Source organism: Erpetoichthys calabaricus, chromosome 1 (assembly GCF_900747795.2).
Source record: "Erpetoichthys calabaricus chromosome 1, fErpCal1.3, whole genome shotgun sequence".
Lineage (NCBI taxonomy): Eukaryota > Metazoa > Chordata > Cladistia > Polypteriformes > Polypteridae > Erpetoichthys > Erpetoichthys calabaricus.
Window position 1 is genome coordinate 174630813 of NC_041394.2, and position 18191 is coordinate 174649003.

Sequence of the window (18191 nt, forward strand, 5' to 3'; positions counted from 1 at the left end):
ACAATAGAACATAGAAAACATATCAAATGTTTAAACTGAGAAAATATACAATTTAAAAAAAAGAATAAGGTCATTTTGAATGTGATGGCAGCAACACGTCTCAAAAAAGTTGGGAGAGGGCCATGTTTACCACTGTGTAGCATCCTCTCTTCTTTTAACAACAGTCCATAAACATCTTTGAACTGAGCAGACCAGTTGCTAGTCTTTTGGGAGAGGAATGTTGTCCTCAATCCTCTTTTGTTTCCTTTTCAGTGCTTTATACAAAAACAGAAATGTATTTATGACCTGATATTTACAAAAATTACAAAATTGAGGATAACATTGAAAAAAACAAAGAGTTTACTATCTATCTCTCTATCTATCAATCACCTGGGCATTTAATCACCTGAAAACATGTTGCCACCTGACCCGATAGGTGTTGCAACTCCAGGAGTTTTCATTCAAGGTTCTCTATTGGAAGGGCTGCAGTAATATTGTTCCTGATGCATTATCTAGGGGTATTGAACTTTCTGGAATTGTTTGTGTGGCTGTGGCTCAGAGTTTATGGTCGAACCTCCCCCTGAGCATGCAAGATGTTGCTTGAGCTCAATCCATCAATTGAGTATGCCAGGTGTTTAGAGAGAAAATAGGTGATTCTGGGTCCAGCCGCATTTATTACGAGAAACTGCAGGGAGTCTTGCATAGGTCCGTTCCATCTAAGCTTGGAGGGACCAAATTGCAGTTATTTTTTCCTGAAGAGTACGCACCAGAATTCATCCAATACTATCACGACAGTCTCTTTGGGGGCCACCTTGGGAGAATGAAAACACTGTTGGAGGTGGCTTGGTGGCCTTCCATCCGTAAAGATGTATGGAGACACATAAAGCAAAGTCAGGATATCTTCAATCTGTTGTTGTGAAGGAACCTGGGGAGGTGTTGGGGATAGACCTAAGGGGCCCATTGTCCCTTACCACCAATTGAAAGACCGTCCTGATGGTGATAGTGGACTACTTTTCAAAATGGGTGGAATTATTTCCCTTGAAATATGGCAAAACCTCCAGAATATGTTCCATCTTAAAGAATGAGATTTTCACTCGCTGGGGTGTTCCTAAGTTCATTGTCTCTGATCAGGGACCCCAATTCACCAATTTGGTGTTAGAAGAATTATACCTTGCATGGGGATTCAAGAGGAAATTGACAACTGCTTACCATCCACAGAGCAATTTAATAGAAAGGTTAAATAGAACCTTAAAGACTATGATGACATCCTCTGTTTTATATTGCCACCAGGACTGGGATAAGGGGTTTCCAAAGCTCCAGTTTGATTTGAACACGGCGGTGCACAAAAATACTGGAGAGACGCCTGCTCTGATTGTGCTGGGTAGACAACTTAAGGGTCCACTACATAGAATGACAGACACGGCTCCTTGTCCAGATTCTAAATCATATAACACAATACATGCACTGGAACATTTAAAACAGAGTTCGGAAACGGTTGGTGGCATCTACATCTCGACATGCCAGATATTATAATGCCTGTCACAAGAATGCGCACTTTGTGATGGGAGACCAAGTCTGGGTGAGAGTCCACCATCTATCTTATGCTACATCTAAATTCTCTGCCAAACTTGCGCCTAAGTGGATAGGACCAGTGAAAACTGTAAACAAACCCGGGCCAGTAAACTACCAGATAGAGAAAGGGTTAGGAACAGACTCTAAATTAAGTGCAATACATGCAGCTAACATTGAACCCAATTTTGGGCCCCCCAAAGCTATGATTAAATATTGTTGCCATATACTTCTTACAGTATGTGCATTGCATTGTACCTTGTCTGTTTTTTGTGTACTGCTCCTCATTGCTGGGGGGGGTTTCCACACAGTTTTGGGTAGAGTAGCCTTTTGCAACTTTTGGAAGTAGTGACAAATGCTATCAATGCAGAGGAAAAAAAGAAACAATCGCCCTGACACTTGGACAAGGTTAGTGAGGTGGCCACCTGCGTGCCTTTTTTCTTTTTTAAGACTGTCCATACACTCTAGCTTGCCGATTTCAGAGGGTGAGACTTGAGACATCCTTTTACTTTGTGGATACCACTATCATCAATTTTCCTTCGATCCTTTCAAATCTGCCTCTCCTCTACCCATGTTCCTCCTCTCCTAATGGACAATAGCGCATTGAATTATTCGGTCTGAGTTTGTGTGGATATACATCTGTCTCAAGTGCTTTGTTTATATTTATGTATATACTAGCTGTGTAAGCCTGTGCTGTAAAAAGCCCGGAGTCCTAGAAACTAGTGAAATCGTAAGAAAAAAAATTGAAATGTCAGGTGATTGAAAGGAACTACTCTGGGCATCTCTCTCCTAGGAGGATTAGTTTTGCCAATGTTCTCACATCGCTTGTGCATTAGCAGTGGGAGGAAAAGTAAAAGGGATATTGTTTTGCCGATGTTAGCGGCTAAGCAACGTTGTCTTTCTTCTGAGGTTTCATTTTGCTGACGTGCTGGCCCCACTTGTGTTATTAGCGACTAAGTGAGTTTTCTGTTTCCTCAGAGAAGGAGCCCTTACCCCGACTCTACCTCTCACATCCGGGTGTAGACTTTTTTATATAAGATATGTGCTTTACTTTTTCAGATGGGGGGGGGAATTTTTTGTTCCATAAGTTAGAATTTTGGTCATACCGCCCAGCACTATATCACGGTATTTTTCAAAATTGTACCGGTTTCATGGTATTCAACAGTATTTTTTTCCCCATGCATGAGTTAACCACATTTTCCACTGCAATTACTGCAGTAGACTGGTTAAGAATAACCTATTCCACTGTCATGAGAATTGTACATTGTACAAAAAAAACATTTTAATTTGCACACAAGTATTAATACAGGTTTGCATGGCCCCATAAAGTGATAGTTTTCAAGGAGGGGACACTAATGAGGCACTAATGAAGAAAAGGAACCATATTGCATGACAGTTGCTGCCAAAATATAGAACCTTTTTATTGAACAAATTTTGCAAACAGCTTAAACTAAAATTTTGACAACAAATTGTCAATCATCCAAAGAGGCATTTAGACTTAGTAAAATATCCAGAGGTGCTTGTCAAAAGTTGTATTGCACTGAACATGTCTTAGAAAAGAATAAATGGTAAATATTTTTTGTAAACCAACTACACTTTCTGTTAATGTTAACAATCTCTGTCCACTGTCTGTACATTACCACAATGAATTTTAAAAGAAACAACTCAGGTGCAGTTGAAGTGCAGACTTTCAGCTTTAATTCAGTGGGGTGAACAAAACGATTGCATAAAAATGTGAGGCAACTAAAGCATTTTTTTAACACAATCCCTTCATTTCAGGGGCTCAAAAGTAATCACAAATTAAACAACTGGAAATAAAATGTTCATTTCTAATACTTGGTTGAAAACCCTTTGCTGGCAATGACAGCCTGAAGTCTTGAACTCACGGACATCACCAGATGCTGGGTTTCCTCCTTTTGAATGCTCTGCCAGGCCTTTACTGCAGCGGCTTTCAGTTGCTCTTTGTTTGTGGGCCTTTCTGTCTGAAGTTTAGTCTTCAACAAGTGAAATGCATGCTCAATTGGGTTAAGATCAGGTGACTGACTTGGCCATTCAAGAATTTTCCACTTCTTTGCTTTAATAAACTCCTGGGTTGCTTTGGCTGTATGTTTTGGGTCATTGTCCATGTGTATCATGAAACGCCGCCCAATCAATTTGACTGCATTTAGCTGGATTTGAGTAGACAGTATGTCTCTGAACACCTCAGAATTCATTCGGCTGCTTCTGTCCTGTGTCACATCATCAATAAACACTAGTGTCCCAGTGCCACTGGCAGCCATGCACGCCCAAGCCATCACACTGCATCCACCGTGTTTTACAGATGATGTGGTATGCTTTGGATAATGAGCTGTTCCATTCCTTCTCCATGCTTTTTTCTTGCCATCATTCTGGTAGAGGTTGATCTTGGTTTCATCTGTCCAAAGAATGTTTTTCCAGATCTGTGCTGGCTTTTTTAGATGTTCTTTAGCAAAGTCCAATCTAGCCTTTCTATTCTTGAGGCTTATGAGTGGCTTGCACCTTGCAGTGCACCCCCTGTATTTACTTTCATGCAGTCTTCTCTTTATGGTAGACTTGGATATCGATACACCTACCCCCTGGAGAGTGTTGTTCACTTGGTTGGCTGTTGTGAAGGGCTTTCTCTTCACCATGGAAATGATTCTGCGATCATCCACCACTGTTGTCTTCCGTGGACGTCCAGGTCTTTTTGCCTTGCTGAGTTCACCAGTGCTTTCTTTCTTTCTCCGGATGTACCAAACTGTAGATTTTGCCACTTGTAATATTGTAGCAATTTCTCGGATGGGTTTTTTCTGTTTTCACAGCTTAAGGATGGCTTCTTTCACCTGCATGGAGAGCTCCTTTGACCGCATGTTGTCTGTTCACAGCAAAATCTTCCACATGCAAGCACCACACCTCAAATCAACTCCAGGCCTTTTATCTGCTTAATTGATAATGACATAACGACGGACTTGCCCACACCTGCCCATGAAATAGCCTTTGAGTCAATTGTCCAATTACTTTTGAGCCCCTGAAATGAAGGGATTGTGTTAAAAAAATAGTTGCCTCACATTTTTATGCAATCGTTTTGTTCACCCCACTGGATTAAAGCTGAAAGTCTGCACTTCAACTGCATATGAGTTGTTTCATTTAAAATCCATTGTGGTAATGAACAGAACCAAAATTAGAAAAAAGTTGTCTCTGTCCAAATATTTATGGACCTAACTGTATACACATTCACATGGAGTAAATTTTGAATTGCCATTTAATCCAATCTGCAGAAAACCAGGTAGACCTGTAAAGGATAAGGAAACTCTACATGGACAATACCCAAATATGACCAAATGAAATAAAGATTAATTCAAATGGCACATACCTGTATTCTCTTAGCTGCACATGAAGGGATGTTGGACGATGTTTGTTACAAACGGCGACATCAAATTAATTAAATTATCACATCAAATGTGATAGCGAAAAAAAAAAAAAAAATGAAAAGCCTGATATCAAATTTCAAACTCATGATATAAACGTTTTGAAAGCAGATATCAAATTAAAGGAATTAAATGTTAAAAACGCTTGCCATTAGATCGGCTCCCTTGTCAGCTGATGACGAGAGAAGATTATAAAAGTTTGGTGTGAATGTAGAAGGGGGAAGCTGGGAGAATCAGAGGTCACTCAGGGTTGTTTATGGATGTAAACTGGCTTTGCTGAATGAGAGGGGCTGGAATTCTATTGTAACAAAAAGCTTAGTGACCCCCCTAAGGTTTAGTGAGAGAGATGACGAAACAAAACTAAAGGCTGAATTAAAAGGAAGAAAATCTGGGTGTGTTCAGTTTTCAAGATTTTCCTTTTTGATATTTTGTTTGTGCATTTTTATACATTTTAATAACTATTTATTGTTTTCACATTTTTGGAAAGTATACTTTTTGAACTGTTTTTATCTATTGCACTATAAATAGCACTTTTTATTTAAAATTGCACCTCTGTGTTCACCTGGGATCTGCCAGATTTACCAGTCAAGGACCAGAGAACCTGACAATGAGACGTTGTATGCCTTTGTCAGTTTCTCCACAAATCCTTTTAGATTAGTGACAACACCTCTTTAAAGCACATAACTACTGTATATATTGGTTCATTTCATTTCACTCCCCTCTAATGGATCTGTTTTTATTCTCTTTAAACCAGATAATGGCAAACATTTTGGTAAGCACCGTTCACAGATTTTAAACAGACATGTATGGGCCAATCTATGCAATCTCACCTTCTCACCAGAGAACTTGGTGAAGAGAAGATGGCATGGCTTTAAAATTCAGATGAGGTGTAATTTGATGCCACTTGTACCATGAATGCATGGTGTTGTACATCTGAAATAAGTTCTTGATCTATTTGACATCTGATTGGGGGTATGCTTTGTGCAGCATTTTCAAGACAGTTTGAAAGAGTCATAGTTTGACAACTAGGGTCTTAAACTCTGATCAGATAAGCTAACTCGGAGATCTGAAATTTACCTCTTGGAGAACCACCCTTTTCACTCCATCCAATTTCTTAATTAGAAGTCAAAACTTGACATTAATAAAACAGGTTATTTAATTCAATAGCTTGTTAGCGCTCTCATTCTGACACACTGGAAATTTACATAACCATCTGCTTCTCAGACTTTCTCTGTTCAAATATTTTTTTGAAACTGCTATTATATGATGGGCACACAGGAGCAAACCTGATGAAATGCTTACTTGGCACCTTATCATTACACTGGTCAACAAGCATTTTGCTACTGGGATTCTTTCACCTGTACTTTAACAAATTTCACTTGCTGACTCCAAATCTGAAAAACGTTTTTTAGTTATGATGTTCCAGGTCTTGGACAACTAGGGTGACTGGACAGTAAAGGCGATGCGTTTCAGCAGTTAAGAAATAAGTTTGGTCTCAAGAAAAGTGAAGCCAAAATTAAGGAAGGTGTTTTTGTTGGCCCTGAAATCTGTGAACTGATGCTTGACGATGAGTTCAAAAGGAAACTGAAGCCAACTGAATCAGCACCCTCATCCGTGCACGTTGTCCAAAATTTTCTTGACAGTCACAGAGCAGAGAATAATGCGGAACTTGTGGAGAACATGCTGAAAGTATATTAGCTTGCGGGAGCCAGAATGTCACTAAAGACGCATTTTTTACATTCTCATCTTGACTTTTTCCCACCAAATCTAAGCGATGTAAGATTAGCATGGGGAAAGATTTCATCAAGATACAAAGGTGATGGAAAACCGATATCAGGAAAAATTTACTCCGAGCATGATGGGTGACTATTGTTGGTTCATGCAAAGAGAGACGGATGTGCAGTACAAGCGCAAAAGCGAGTGCCTCTAACATTTTTGGGCATGCTGACCTCACTTTTATATTGAGGTAAATTGACATAAATATACTTTAACGTGTCTCTGGTATCGTCTTCTGGTTTGTTTTCAGAATAAACACATTCAAACAATTTTGGTGGGACAGAGTTCAAACTCCAGATATCTTGTTGATATGTTATATTGATATTTCCAAAAATCTGACTTGCTAACTTAATTCCGATTTCATATATGAAATGAGTCTAAAAAAACTTAATAAAGAGCTACTCTGAAGTTCCCAGTAGCAAACAAAAAATATTTTTTTGTAGACCAGTGTTATTTTTCCTTAACCAGTAGCTAAACAAACAAATGTTCCAAATCTTCAAGTACAAGGCAGTCCAAATGAAGACAAAAGAATTGTCTTCCTTTAGCAACAGTAAACAGTTTAAAAAGTGGCTCGACTAAAAACGTACTGCCACTGTAGCTGTCCAGGATCTGAGTTTGACACCCTTGTTTTACCCCATAGCACAGTCCCTTGTATTTCTGCCCATTTAGTAGTTTATGAGGTTTTTGCTCCCCTCTAGAGGTCCTTATATTCATTGCTACAATATTGTCTTTTCTCTGGCCAGTCTTTCTTGAACTCATTTTGCTTTCTCTAAACCATTATTCACATCTATTATGTAGAGTTTGTTTTGTTTTTTTTTTCAAATTGCTTTTCTGTCATCTCTTGCTCTGCTTTATTGTACTCTACTGTACTGCATTTCCTTTTTGTCCTCTTTATATGATCTTCCTGTATAAAGACACAAATGAACAAAATTGGCAGTGGTGGCAAGCTTCCCCATGCCCCTTGTGTACAGACTACTGGGGGCAGTGAGCTACCATGTGCCGGAAATGGCACTCGTTTAGACTTGACTTAGGATCGCCTTCACTGACATTCTTCGCACGTACAGCGAATCTCACTGGCTGCTTCCACTGCCTAGTGAAGCACAGCATGCTACTTAACCCTTTCACTACTATTTTCAAATTTCGCTTGTGCGCCTCTCCAAACCAGGTCAAAGGTTTCTACTGCTGAGACAACTGACTGTCTAAATACATTCACTGCAGGTTAGTCAGTGAACTGCAAGTCCATCAATCAAACAAGGAAAAAGATGGATTTAAAGGCACACTGGCCAAAAGAAGTAAAAAAATGAGGTGACTTTAAGACACAATTCGAGGCAGTGAATAAAACAGAAGCATTTTAAAAACACACTGACGACCCATCTTACTCCAATTTAGGGTTGTGGGGGTGGGCTGGAGCCCTTGCTGTCATGAATCAGGCACAAAGGAGGGACCAGCTTTGGACAGGACAGCCATGTATAACAGGAACCACCCACACAGGGCCATCTTAGAGCTGTCAATTAATTTTAAACATATACAATTAGGAATGAGGAAGGAAAAACCCATGTAGGCATGGGAAGAACATTCCAATTCCACAGAGATGGCTAGGAGAAGTGTAAAGCTTAGTATTCAAGTCAGATCATAATGTACAACATGATGAGACTCAAACATCCCAGCAGTAACAGAATCAATTCTTGGTTTCCTGAACCTCCTTTATTGTGTACCAGTAGCAGAATAATATCATTTTTATCATAAAATGAAAAAATATACATTCTCATAAAATAATACATTGTACATTTATAAAGTTCAAAACAGAAGAATGATCAAGATAGAAATCAGTTATGAAATTGACAAACATGAGTGTCCATCCAGTGGTCAGCTTTGTCTACAAGCTTATGACAGATTCCTGCTTTCTTGACAAGTTTCTTCCGAGGACCCTTAACATGTGGTCCCATCCTTTTACTGTTCTTATAAGTTATGCAGTTAGCAATAGACAAGCATGTTTTGGTCTGGTAGACAGTTGTTGCTATCCCACCATACACCCCCATCACTACTACAACAATGGGGAGGATGACTTGACTGTACTGATTTAACCTTGGTCACCTAAAAAACCCAGTATTCTTTTGACTGTCACTCTAGTAGGGAAGATGTTCTCTTACCGACTACCTCCTTTACCACAAGCATGCAAGTCTTAGCTTTATAAACATAAACCTCCCCATCTGGCAGGTGACTGTCCATTCAGAGATGGACACCGATAATGATTTGGACTGCTGACCTTAAGCACCTGCTTGTCTGTAAGCACCCTACAGAGTAGATAGACAAACTTGCCCAATTTGCAAAGCATACAGCAGGAACTACTTGATTTTCAAAAGATTTTCCCCTGTTTAACAGGCGCAACAACTGTATATAGCACCTTTAACCTCACAGGTGAGGTCACTGTAGTGTAGCAGTTGTGTCTCATCCAGTGAAAACAACCACAGAGAAGACTAATCTAAAATGAGAAATTCATTTGGGAAACCTTGAGAGCCAGTGCTAAACATGGAAAAATCACTCAGGAGAGGATTAAATGTTATTGCTAGGTAACCCATGGATGCTCAAATAGGTCATGTCTGAACTAGCAAATCTTACAGACTAGCAGAGAATCAGTTTTTGAGTGTGCCAGTAAATCCAAGACAAAGTAGCCAGTAAACTGGGACATGATCCTAGGACACAAGTGGGAGTCAGCTGGCAATTAGGAAATTTAGGCTTGGATTTAGTGCCTGAAATATAAAGTGACAATGGGTATATGAGAGATCAGTGACTGATATCCCGAATCCCTCAGAATTACTCAGTTACTAAACTTGGAAATCACTGAAAGATACATTACATGGAAGTGGCTAAACTGGACGGAGACTCAGGAACACCCTAAAGGCCAAGAGCAGTCTAAGACAGAGGCAGAGTTTGAAGGTGATTCGGTGACAGCTAAGAGCCAGTTTGTGAAATGGGGACTCGCTAATAATAAATAATAGCATTAGTATACAATCTGAATTTTGAAAGGCATAAAGGTCATGATGAATTTTACTGGCTGAACTGAAAGGTTACTGTTGCAAGAAAAATTTGCTGACCTTTTGCATTTACCTGGATTTCTGCATTACTTACTCATGCAGATATGATCTGATCATCAACTAAGTCGAAATAATACACACACACAGTATGCTTAAACAAAAACATTTGCACTGCTTCTTGTCAATGCTGAACGCATTGGCTAAATATCTGCATACCATGCTGGAAAAAATCTGGGAATCTCTCGCCTAACTGGAGTCAGGGATTGAAGGTATGGGTTGGAAGTGCCCCACTCATGAAAAAGACACACAAAGCTGGTTACTGACAAAGTCTGCTCTTCTCAAGAAAGACCTGTTCATGTGAACTATTCCCCAGAGGCGTAGCTAGTGTTTTCAGCACCCGGGGACAACTGAAGATTTTGCGCCCCCCTCCTGTTTGCCAAAATTCAATGGGGAACATCAATTCAGTGCCCCCTGGATGTAGCTACGCCACTGCTATTCCCTGATCAAAAGACGATGTTTAATGAAGAACTGGAGAGATGCATAAATGTAGAAAATTGTCTTCAAATGGAGGCAATTATGGATTGTTGCCACTCTCCCTAGGAGTGGGCATCTTGCAAAGATCAAATCAATTCTTTGCTGAAAGGGGACCATTGGGTAACAGCAAAAGGACCTTCTAATCATTTGAACTTGACTAAGTTTCTGTTCATGTGTCCATTATAGAAAGATGCCACATACTTGAAAAATACTTTAACATCGCAAGAATGGCATTCAAGTAAGGAGAAAACCACTGCTTTCCAAGAAACACGACTGCCTACCTGAACTTTGCAAAAGGTCACAGAGATGTTCCAAAACACTTTTGAAACAATATTCTGTGGATGGATGAGACAGAAGTTAATTGTTTTGCAGAAATGTGCAATGCTGTGTTTGGAATGAAAAAGCAATGTACAGCAGCCACTAAAGCCTTGTCCCAACCTTGAAAAATGGTGGAGGAAGCATCAGGGGCAAGGACTGATCTGATGCATCAAGGTCTGGACTGCCTTCTATTATAAAGGAAACAGCATTTCATTTGAATGACAGGATAGCAGCCTGTATGCTAAAGTTTAACAGAAGATACAGGGTGATACAGAAAGGCAATGATTCAAAACACAGGACTTAATTAAAAACATAATGGCTGAAACAGAAGAACATTTGTATTCTGGAAGAGCCAAGACAGAGCCCTAACTTCAGCCTAATTGAGATGTTGTGGCATTACCTGAAAAGACCTGATTCACTCAAGAAATTCCAATGAAATGAAACACTTTTGTAAGAAGAAAAAGTCAAAAACTTCTCTTAAGCATTGTGTAGGCCTGATAAGCACCTTCAAGAGTTGTTTGGTGAAGGTCACTGTTACCAAAGAACGTACTACCAGATACTAAATATGTTTTCATGTTCTTTTTCTAGATCTTTAGAATGCTGTATTCCATATCAACATGAAGCATTACAAGTGTTTGCTGTGTTATTAATCTGAACAGACTGTGTTTTTCTATTATAGTTGAAGATCAGACTATGTTATATGGGTAATTAATCTAGAAGTCCAGCTAATTCCACAGGGTTTACAGACTCTTTCTTGCCATGGGATGTAAGCCTAACCATAAAGCTCGTGTTCTAAACTGGTTATTAAGAGACACACCAAGAGTTATTCTGAACTGGAAGAACAGTGATAGGTACATGGGGGTTGACATGAAAAGTCCTCCTTAGATTTCAGAGCTGAGAAAGAATTTAGTCAAGTCACATATTGTGAGTATATGAAACGGAATATGACTTAGAGATTCACTAGTGATTCAGTAGGTAGACTAACCAAAAGTGTTGGCGACGCACTGAGCATCAGAGACCATAACTCAAACCATTTGTACACATGTGCATGTTTATACGACAAGTCCAAGGTATGTGTCTTTAAAAGTTGCTTGCAGCAATTAGTTCACCAGTTCTTCCTTGAGGTCGCTCAATGCCAAGTGACGGCTCATCTTCTTCATAAAGTGTGTGTGCACTCAAGTGGGTGGGATTTGCTCGCAGAGGCTCCACATTTTTTTCCAAAGGGACGCTGGTTTTGGCAGTGATGCAAACTGCAGTGGGTGACTGGGCATGGCCAGGTGATGAGGAGACATGACATCTAGATGAAGATTCCTTGGAGGCTGTGGAGACACAAAGAGGGTTTTACTCACGGTGTTTGTCCACCAACATTTTCATTAGAAAGGCTATGAAATGATTGGCTGAGCTGGATCCCTTTCATCACAATAGTTATCATAGTGACCACACCACTGTTGGCAATTATCAAAGCAAAGTTCTACAGCTTTGATGGATTATTTTGTCAAAGTTGATATACAGAGTAAAAGCTAGGACTACCCTCTGGGTTGTGTACAATGACTTAGCACTGGCTTTCCCGCAAAGGTTCAGTGCACAATGTGAAAACAAACCATCAAAAGGGCAAAACTGACTTGTCTCATGATGGTCTAAGCCAAGCTCACATTGTCTCTTAGTGAGGGAACAAACCAACCAGTGAGCTGACATTTAAAGAATGGGGTGAGGCCATGGTTAGTGCTGCTGTATCAGAGCTTCACTGTCTGTCATGTTTTTATGTTCTCTCCATGTCTCAGTGGATTTTTTTCTCAGATAGTCAGGCTTTCCTCCCATATTCCAAATTGTGCATTAGAGTGATTTCTGATGCTAAACTGTGTGTCTGTGTGTGTGTGTGTAGGCCTTATGTCAAGAGACACTTTCTGACTTATACCCGATGCTACTAGGATAGGCTCCAGCCTCCTGTAACCCTGACTTGAGACTATTCTATGTGTAAAGAGAGAAATTAAATTGTTGATTTCTCTAGTCAATCACACTAAAATGAACAACCTTTGAAGGTGTCAGGTGTCGCATATCTAATGTTTTGTAACCTGCGTGAATTGAAATATAAGAATTTTTTATAAGAAAAAAGCCACTCCTCTGAACACAATTCATCAATTGCTTCTCAAATAATGTTCTTAAAATATCATTAAATGAAGATTTAAATTAAGGGCTTTCTTTCAGCTATTTGGTAACTTATTCCTTGCAAAAGGGAAAATCAAACAAGCATGAAAATGAGAAGAAAAAAAAAAATAAAATTTATAAAAGATGAAATTACACAAATAGTGTAACCTCTTATAAAAGAAGGCCCAGAATGGACCATAACTGTAAATACTTTTTAATATTGCATTACAGGAATTGTGGCATAGGATTCTCAGGTGGCAGGTACAGTGGTGATGTATTCAGTGCCAGTGATATAAAATCAAGTTGTGTATTTTAATATTGTTTTGTTTGTTGTCCACTGGGGAGAGTTGATAGGTGTTGAATGTTGGTCACACATGCAAACAAGGACTTCAGTCTTTTCTATATATGTGACAATATGACTGCTACTATGTACTACTACTACGAAGGCACCCTTGACAGGGGACAATTGGTCCCAGTAGTGAGGATGAAGCTTCAGTAACTGCTACTTCTAGAGCATCAGTGTAATTCTAGAACTGTGGTGGAGCCCAAATGCTGGTACCTGACAGCAGGGAGACTTATCTGACTACCTTCTCCCTCTTATAAAGGTGAAGTATCCAGTGAATGATCTGATTCTTTAACAGAAGACAAGGACACCTAGAGTCACTAGGGAGCCCTGATAGTGTGATCTCGGAGTTTCTTAGCTTATTCCTAACCTAAGAGGTGTCTCCTGGTCCTGACCTGGAAGCGGTTTTGTACCTGGGGCTTAGAAATCTCTTACATACATATGGCAGACAAACACAGATTTGGGAGGACAGTAGGTAAGAGTTCGCTTGGTGAGAGGAAGAGAGGCCACAGAAGGAATAACATTCAATATACAGTAGATAGGAGAAAATTAAAAGGTTTTTCTTTGTATGTTTTCCCTTCATACATAGTTATCTCCAAGACACTGTGCCCTCATGTATTACTATAATGTTGTTATAAAATCTGCCCTTATTTTCTTTAAATGTTGTTGTCCTTGGTATTGTTTGAGTTCAGGGTCTGTGGCTGTGCCTCCTGCTGACCACACCCAATTTAATCCACCTTAATAAAATAATAAGTGTCTGGGTGTCTGTCTTTGTGCCCATCTGGTTGCTATGTCTCTGTCATTCCACAAGATAGCATATCACAAACATTTTTAATAATTAAATGCATTGCATTTGTCATTCCAATAGAAGGTTCATCACAGTGACACTGCTTTTGCAAATCCCATACTAGATGGCATATAACAAAGACATACGCATTGCATAGTGCACTGTAAACATTCATGCTGAGGTCTATGTTGATTACTTATTTTTCATCCCATCTTAGGCATGTAGCACAGACAGTAAATATGTAACACAAGAGAAATACAGTATATACCAAACCAGTCACTTTTCTTACAGTCACTCAGAAAGTTTTAAATAAATATCAAAGTCATTAGTTTCAGTGGGAAATTGAACAAACCAGAAGAGAACAAGATGAAGACAAATTTGAAATATAGTTGCAGACAGAGACAGCACTTTCCTATTCATAAAATGAACATGTAACTTCTCACCATTCTGCTGCCATGCAGGAACACTGGATAGACTTTCCTTTGAGGCAGTGAAACAAATCATCCTGTCCAGAAACTCAAGCCTCATTACACTTAACATCCACTGTTCATGAAATGCAGTAATTTTAATTAATGGCCACAACACTCTCTTGCTGCCCCATTCCCTTGCTGTCTGATTTAAGATGAGTGCTTTTATTTCACCTCGCAGGAGCTACAGAAGCCCCACTAATTCAGAAAGTGTTGCTACTCGGTTCCATCCTTATAACTGGGATCAGCCAATTACTACACTTTAGAACACTTCAGAAAACAGACAAAAAGGTGAATGGCAAAATATGTCTCAATGCTGCAAAAGGTTTAAACTCATTGAGGTCATCTACCTTGTAATTCTCTTCCAATGAACAGCAAAAAATTAATAAAGTGGCAGTTTGCTCTGAATTGATGAAAATATCCAACCACTTTCAATGTCCTGATACCCTCTGTGTCATGAAGTGGCCAAGTTCAAAAAGCACAACTGCATAAACACTTCCAATGTTGCCCACTAGAGGGGGGAAATAGCATCAAAATACCCATACTCGAATTCAAAGGGTTGACAGAAATCTTAATAGAAATAAAAGGTTTACAGCAATCCCTCCTCCATCGCGGGGGTTGCGTTCCAGACCCCCCGGCGAAAGGTGAAAATCTGCGAAGTAGAAACCATATGTTTATATGGTTATTTTTATATTGTCATGCTTGGGTCACAGATTTGCACAGAAACACAGGAGGTTGTAGAGAGGCAGGAGCTTTATTCAAACACTGCAAACAAACATTTGTCACTTTTTCAAAAGTTTAAACTGTGCTCCATGACAAGACAGAGATGACAGTTCCATCTCACAATTAAAGGAATGCAAACATATCTTCCTCTTCAAAGGAGTGCGCGTCAGGAGCAGATAATATCAGAGAGATAGAGAAAAGCAAACAAATCAATAGGGCTGTTTGGCTTTTAAGTATGCGAAGCACCCGTGGCACAAAGCAGTTGAAGGCGGCAGCTCACACCCCCTCCATCAGGAGCAGAGAAAGAGAGAGACAGATAATAACAAACAACCCAAAATCAATACGTGCCCTTCGTGCTTTTAAGTATGCGAAGCACCGTGCAGCATGTCGCTTCACGAAGCAGCTGCACAGAAGGGAGTAAAGTGAAGATAATCTTTCAGCATTTTTTGACGAGCGTCCGTATCATCTAGGTGTGCGAACAGCCCCCCTGCTCAATCCCCCTACGTCACGATCAGAGAAAGTCAGCGCAAGAGAGAGAGAGAGAGAGAAAAGTAAGTTGGGTAGCTTCTCAGCCATCTGCCAATAGCGTCCCTTGTATGAAATCAACTGGGCAAACCAACTGAGGAAGCATGTACCAGAAATTAAAAGACCCATTGTCCGCAGAAATCCGCGAACCAGCAAAAAATCCGCGATATATATTTAAATATGCTTACATATAAAATCCGCGATAGAGTGAAGCCACGAAAGGCAACGCGCGATATAGCGAGGGATTACTGTATTTTCATAAAAGCCTGTGCAGGTACAAAGCTCTGCAGAACACAAACAGTTGCCTGAAAGGCAAGAGTAACCACAGAAAACAGAGCCCCAATACAGTATCCCAAAAATCAAAGTCAAGACGGAGCAGAGGTTCAAAGAAATCAGTTACGCTCTCCCAAAACACAGATCCACAGATGAAGTCGAGAAACAAAACACAGGTTCGATATCCAGAAAATTAAAAGGCGATCGCAAAGACGAAGATACTCTCAAGAACTCTCTACTCCACTCCAAATGGGAGGCCTTCCCTTAAATAGGGTGGAGGGCCATTCCTGGTGGTAATGGGCAGGTGGCCCCGCCCCCTTATGGGACCACCCACTAAAACCCTTCCCCTTTTCCAACCTACAATTAGAAAGATGTGCATAATAAATTAAATAAACACTAACACAAATAAATTGTATAAAATAATGAAAAACCAAGAAGAGATGACACTTGGAATCCCAGCCAGGCGAGACATGCTGGCTGAAACATGGCATTCTGGGTCAGAATCTGAGCATCTTGAGTTTTGTTATTTCCCTTCTGCTCATTTCTGTCCTGGTGCTTGTAACTTTAGGCTCTGATAACATGGATAAAGAATTGCATTGCCAAGGGCATCACTGTCAAGGCCACAAGTGCACATGTGCCTGCAGATAAAGGGAACCATTTTATACAAAATAAAAAGAAAAGCAGAGCAAGGGAGGACTTTACAGGGCAACCAGCCTAGAGAAAAATCTAAGAAGCAAAAGGTTTCCTTCTTTAAGAGCAAATGTAGGACATTTAAAGAAAATGTGAGCAGGTGTTTAGTGTGAGGAACTGTCTTCTAATCAGTTTAGTCTTGTTTTGATGCTACAGTATCATGTTAAGATTTGAATTTTTGGCTTTTGAGACAATTTTGATTTGTTTAGTCCATTGGTTCTTGGACTGGTCTACCATTTAAGAGTGAATAAGAAATAAAACAATTTTGATTGACAGTTATTACATCGTTACATTTGTTATTTTAGGTTTAGCCCTTTTGATGATTAGAAAATAAGATTCTATGCATCTTTTTATGTAAATCAGCTTTTGCCTAAGGTCAGACCTCACATTCAAATACACCATTTTCAATACACCCTCTCATCCCCATCACAACTGCGGCTGCTGTGTAGTAACGGCCATTATTCAACTGTCATCTGAGACCTGTTCAGTCAAATTTATGGGGGCCCCTCAATTACATCTCTACCCACACATATCTTGAGTCAGCCTCCGGTATCCTCCAGATTTCTCCAGCTTCATTTACATTTTTGGCATGAACTTTTTGCTAGGTTTTATGCTATAGTTCTTGACTCTGTGTTTCTTAACGACTTTTTTTGGTCCAATTTCACCTGAGACTGTGATCATCTTAGCTAGTGGACTGTCTTCCTGTGTTCAGCTCATCCATTGCACTTATCTATATTACATGTATTACAGTTTTTCTCAGTTGCTTTGGTCAAATTTTCAAACGACAATTTGAGAACTGAAAATCCACACCATTAGATTACTTGCTCACAACAGAATAACAGTTTTTCAGAAATTACAAATATTTTAGTACAGCTTTCTAATTAAATGAGTACAGTTCTCACTGAACTGCTACAGTTACAAATTGTGGATGTCATGTCAATTGAAATGGATTGATACTCCGAAATACATTAAGGTGTCTATTCATTGAATAAACCAGCAGATACAAAAAGGTTTCATCATTTGTCAAAATATGTAAAGCACACATTTCACAAATTGTGTTGCTCTGGTATTGTTATACCATTTACTGTAAATGCATAAATTGCTTTTCAGATAAATTGGGGCTTTAACTTACCAAAGGGGATTGTCTGACATCTTGGAACAACAAGTGATGCAAGTGCTTCCTCAGGTTAAACTCACTGGAATTGCCACAAATATTAGGAATAATGTAATTTCTCAATACAGAGGAACCTGCTGAGATGGATACTGACCAGAGGCAACTGCCTTTTTATGACACAGGATGAGTAAGATTGTGAGGCAAATAAAATTTTAAATAATGGCCACATGCTTTCTTGATGTCCCATTCTCTCACGGTCTAATTTAAGATTAGTGCTTATATTTCACCTCTTAGGAACTACAGAAGCTCTTCTGCTTCAGAAGATGTTGCTCCTCACATTCTTGTGTTCATGTATGAGACTAGACTCAGTATTTCCAAGAGCATCAAGCCTGACACAAAACATCATACATGAGAGCTACAGTCGATGCCCCTGGCCAGCATGGAGGAAATATAATTATGTGTGCCTCAATATCCAAGAATGGACTGGG

General features: G+C 39.6%; 1 protein-coding gene across 2 annotated transcripts in view; it reads right to left on the reverse strand.

The window, feature by feature from the left end:
- Positions 1 to 8419: 8419 nt before the first annotated feature.
- The window catches only part of panx2 (pannexin 2), a 28171-nt gene continuing 18399 nt past the window's right edge, over positions 8420 to 18191 (reverse strand). For both annotated transcript variants that reach the window (XM_051924453.1, XM_028808816.2), the window contains exon 5: positions 8420 to 11955. In XM_051924453.1, coding sequence (XP_051780413.1) covers positions 11717 to 11955 — 239 coding nt within the window. In that variant the 3' untranslated portion in view covers positions 8420 to 11716. The remainder of the gene's footprint in view (positions 11956 to 18191) is intronic.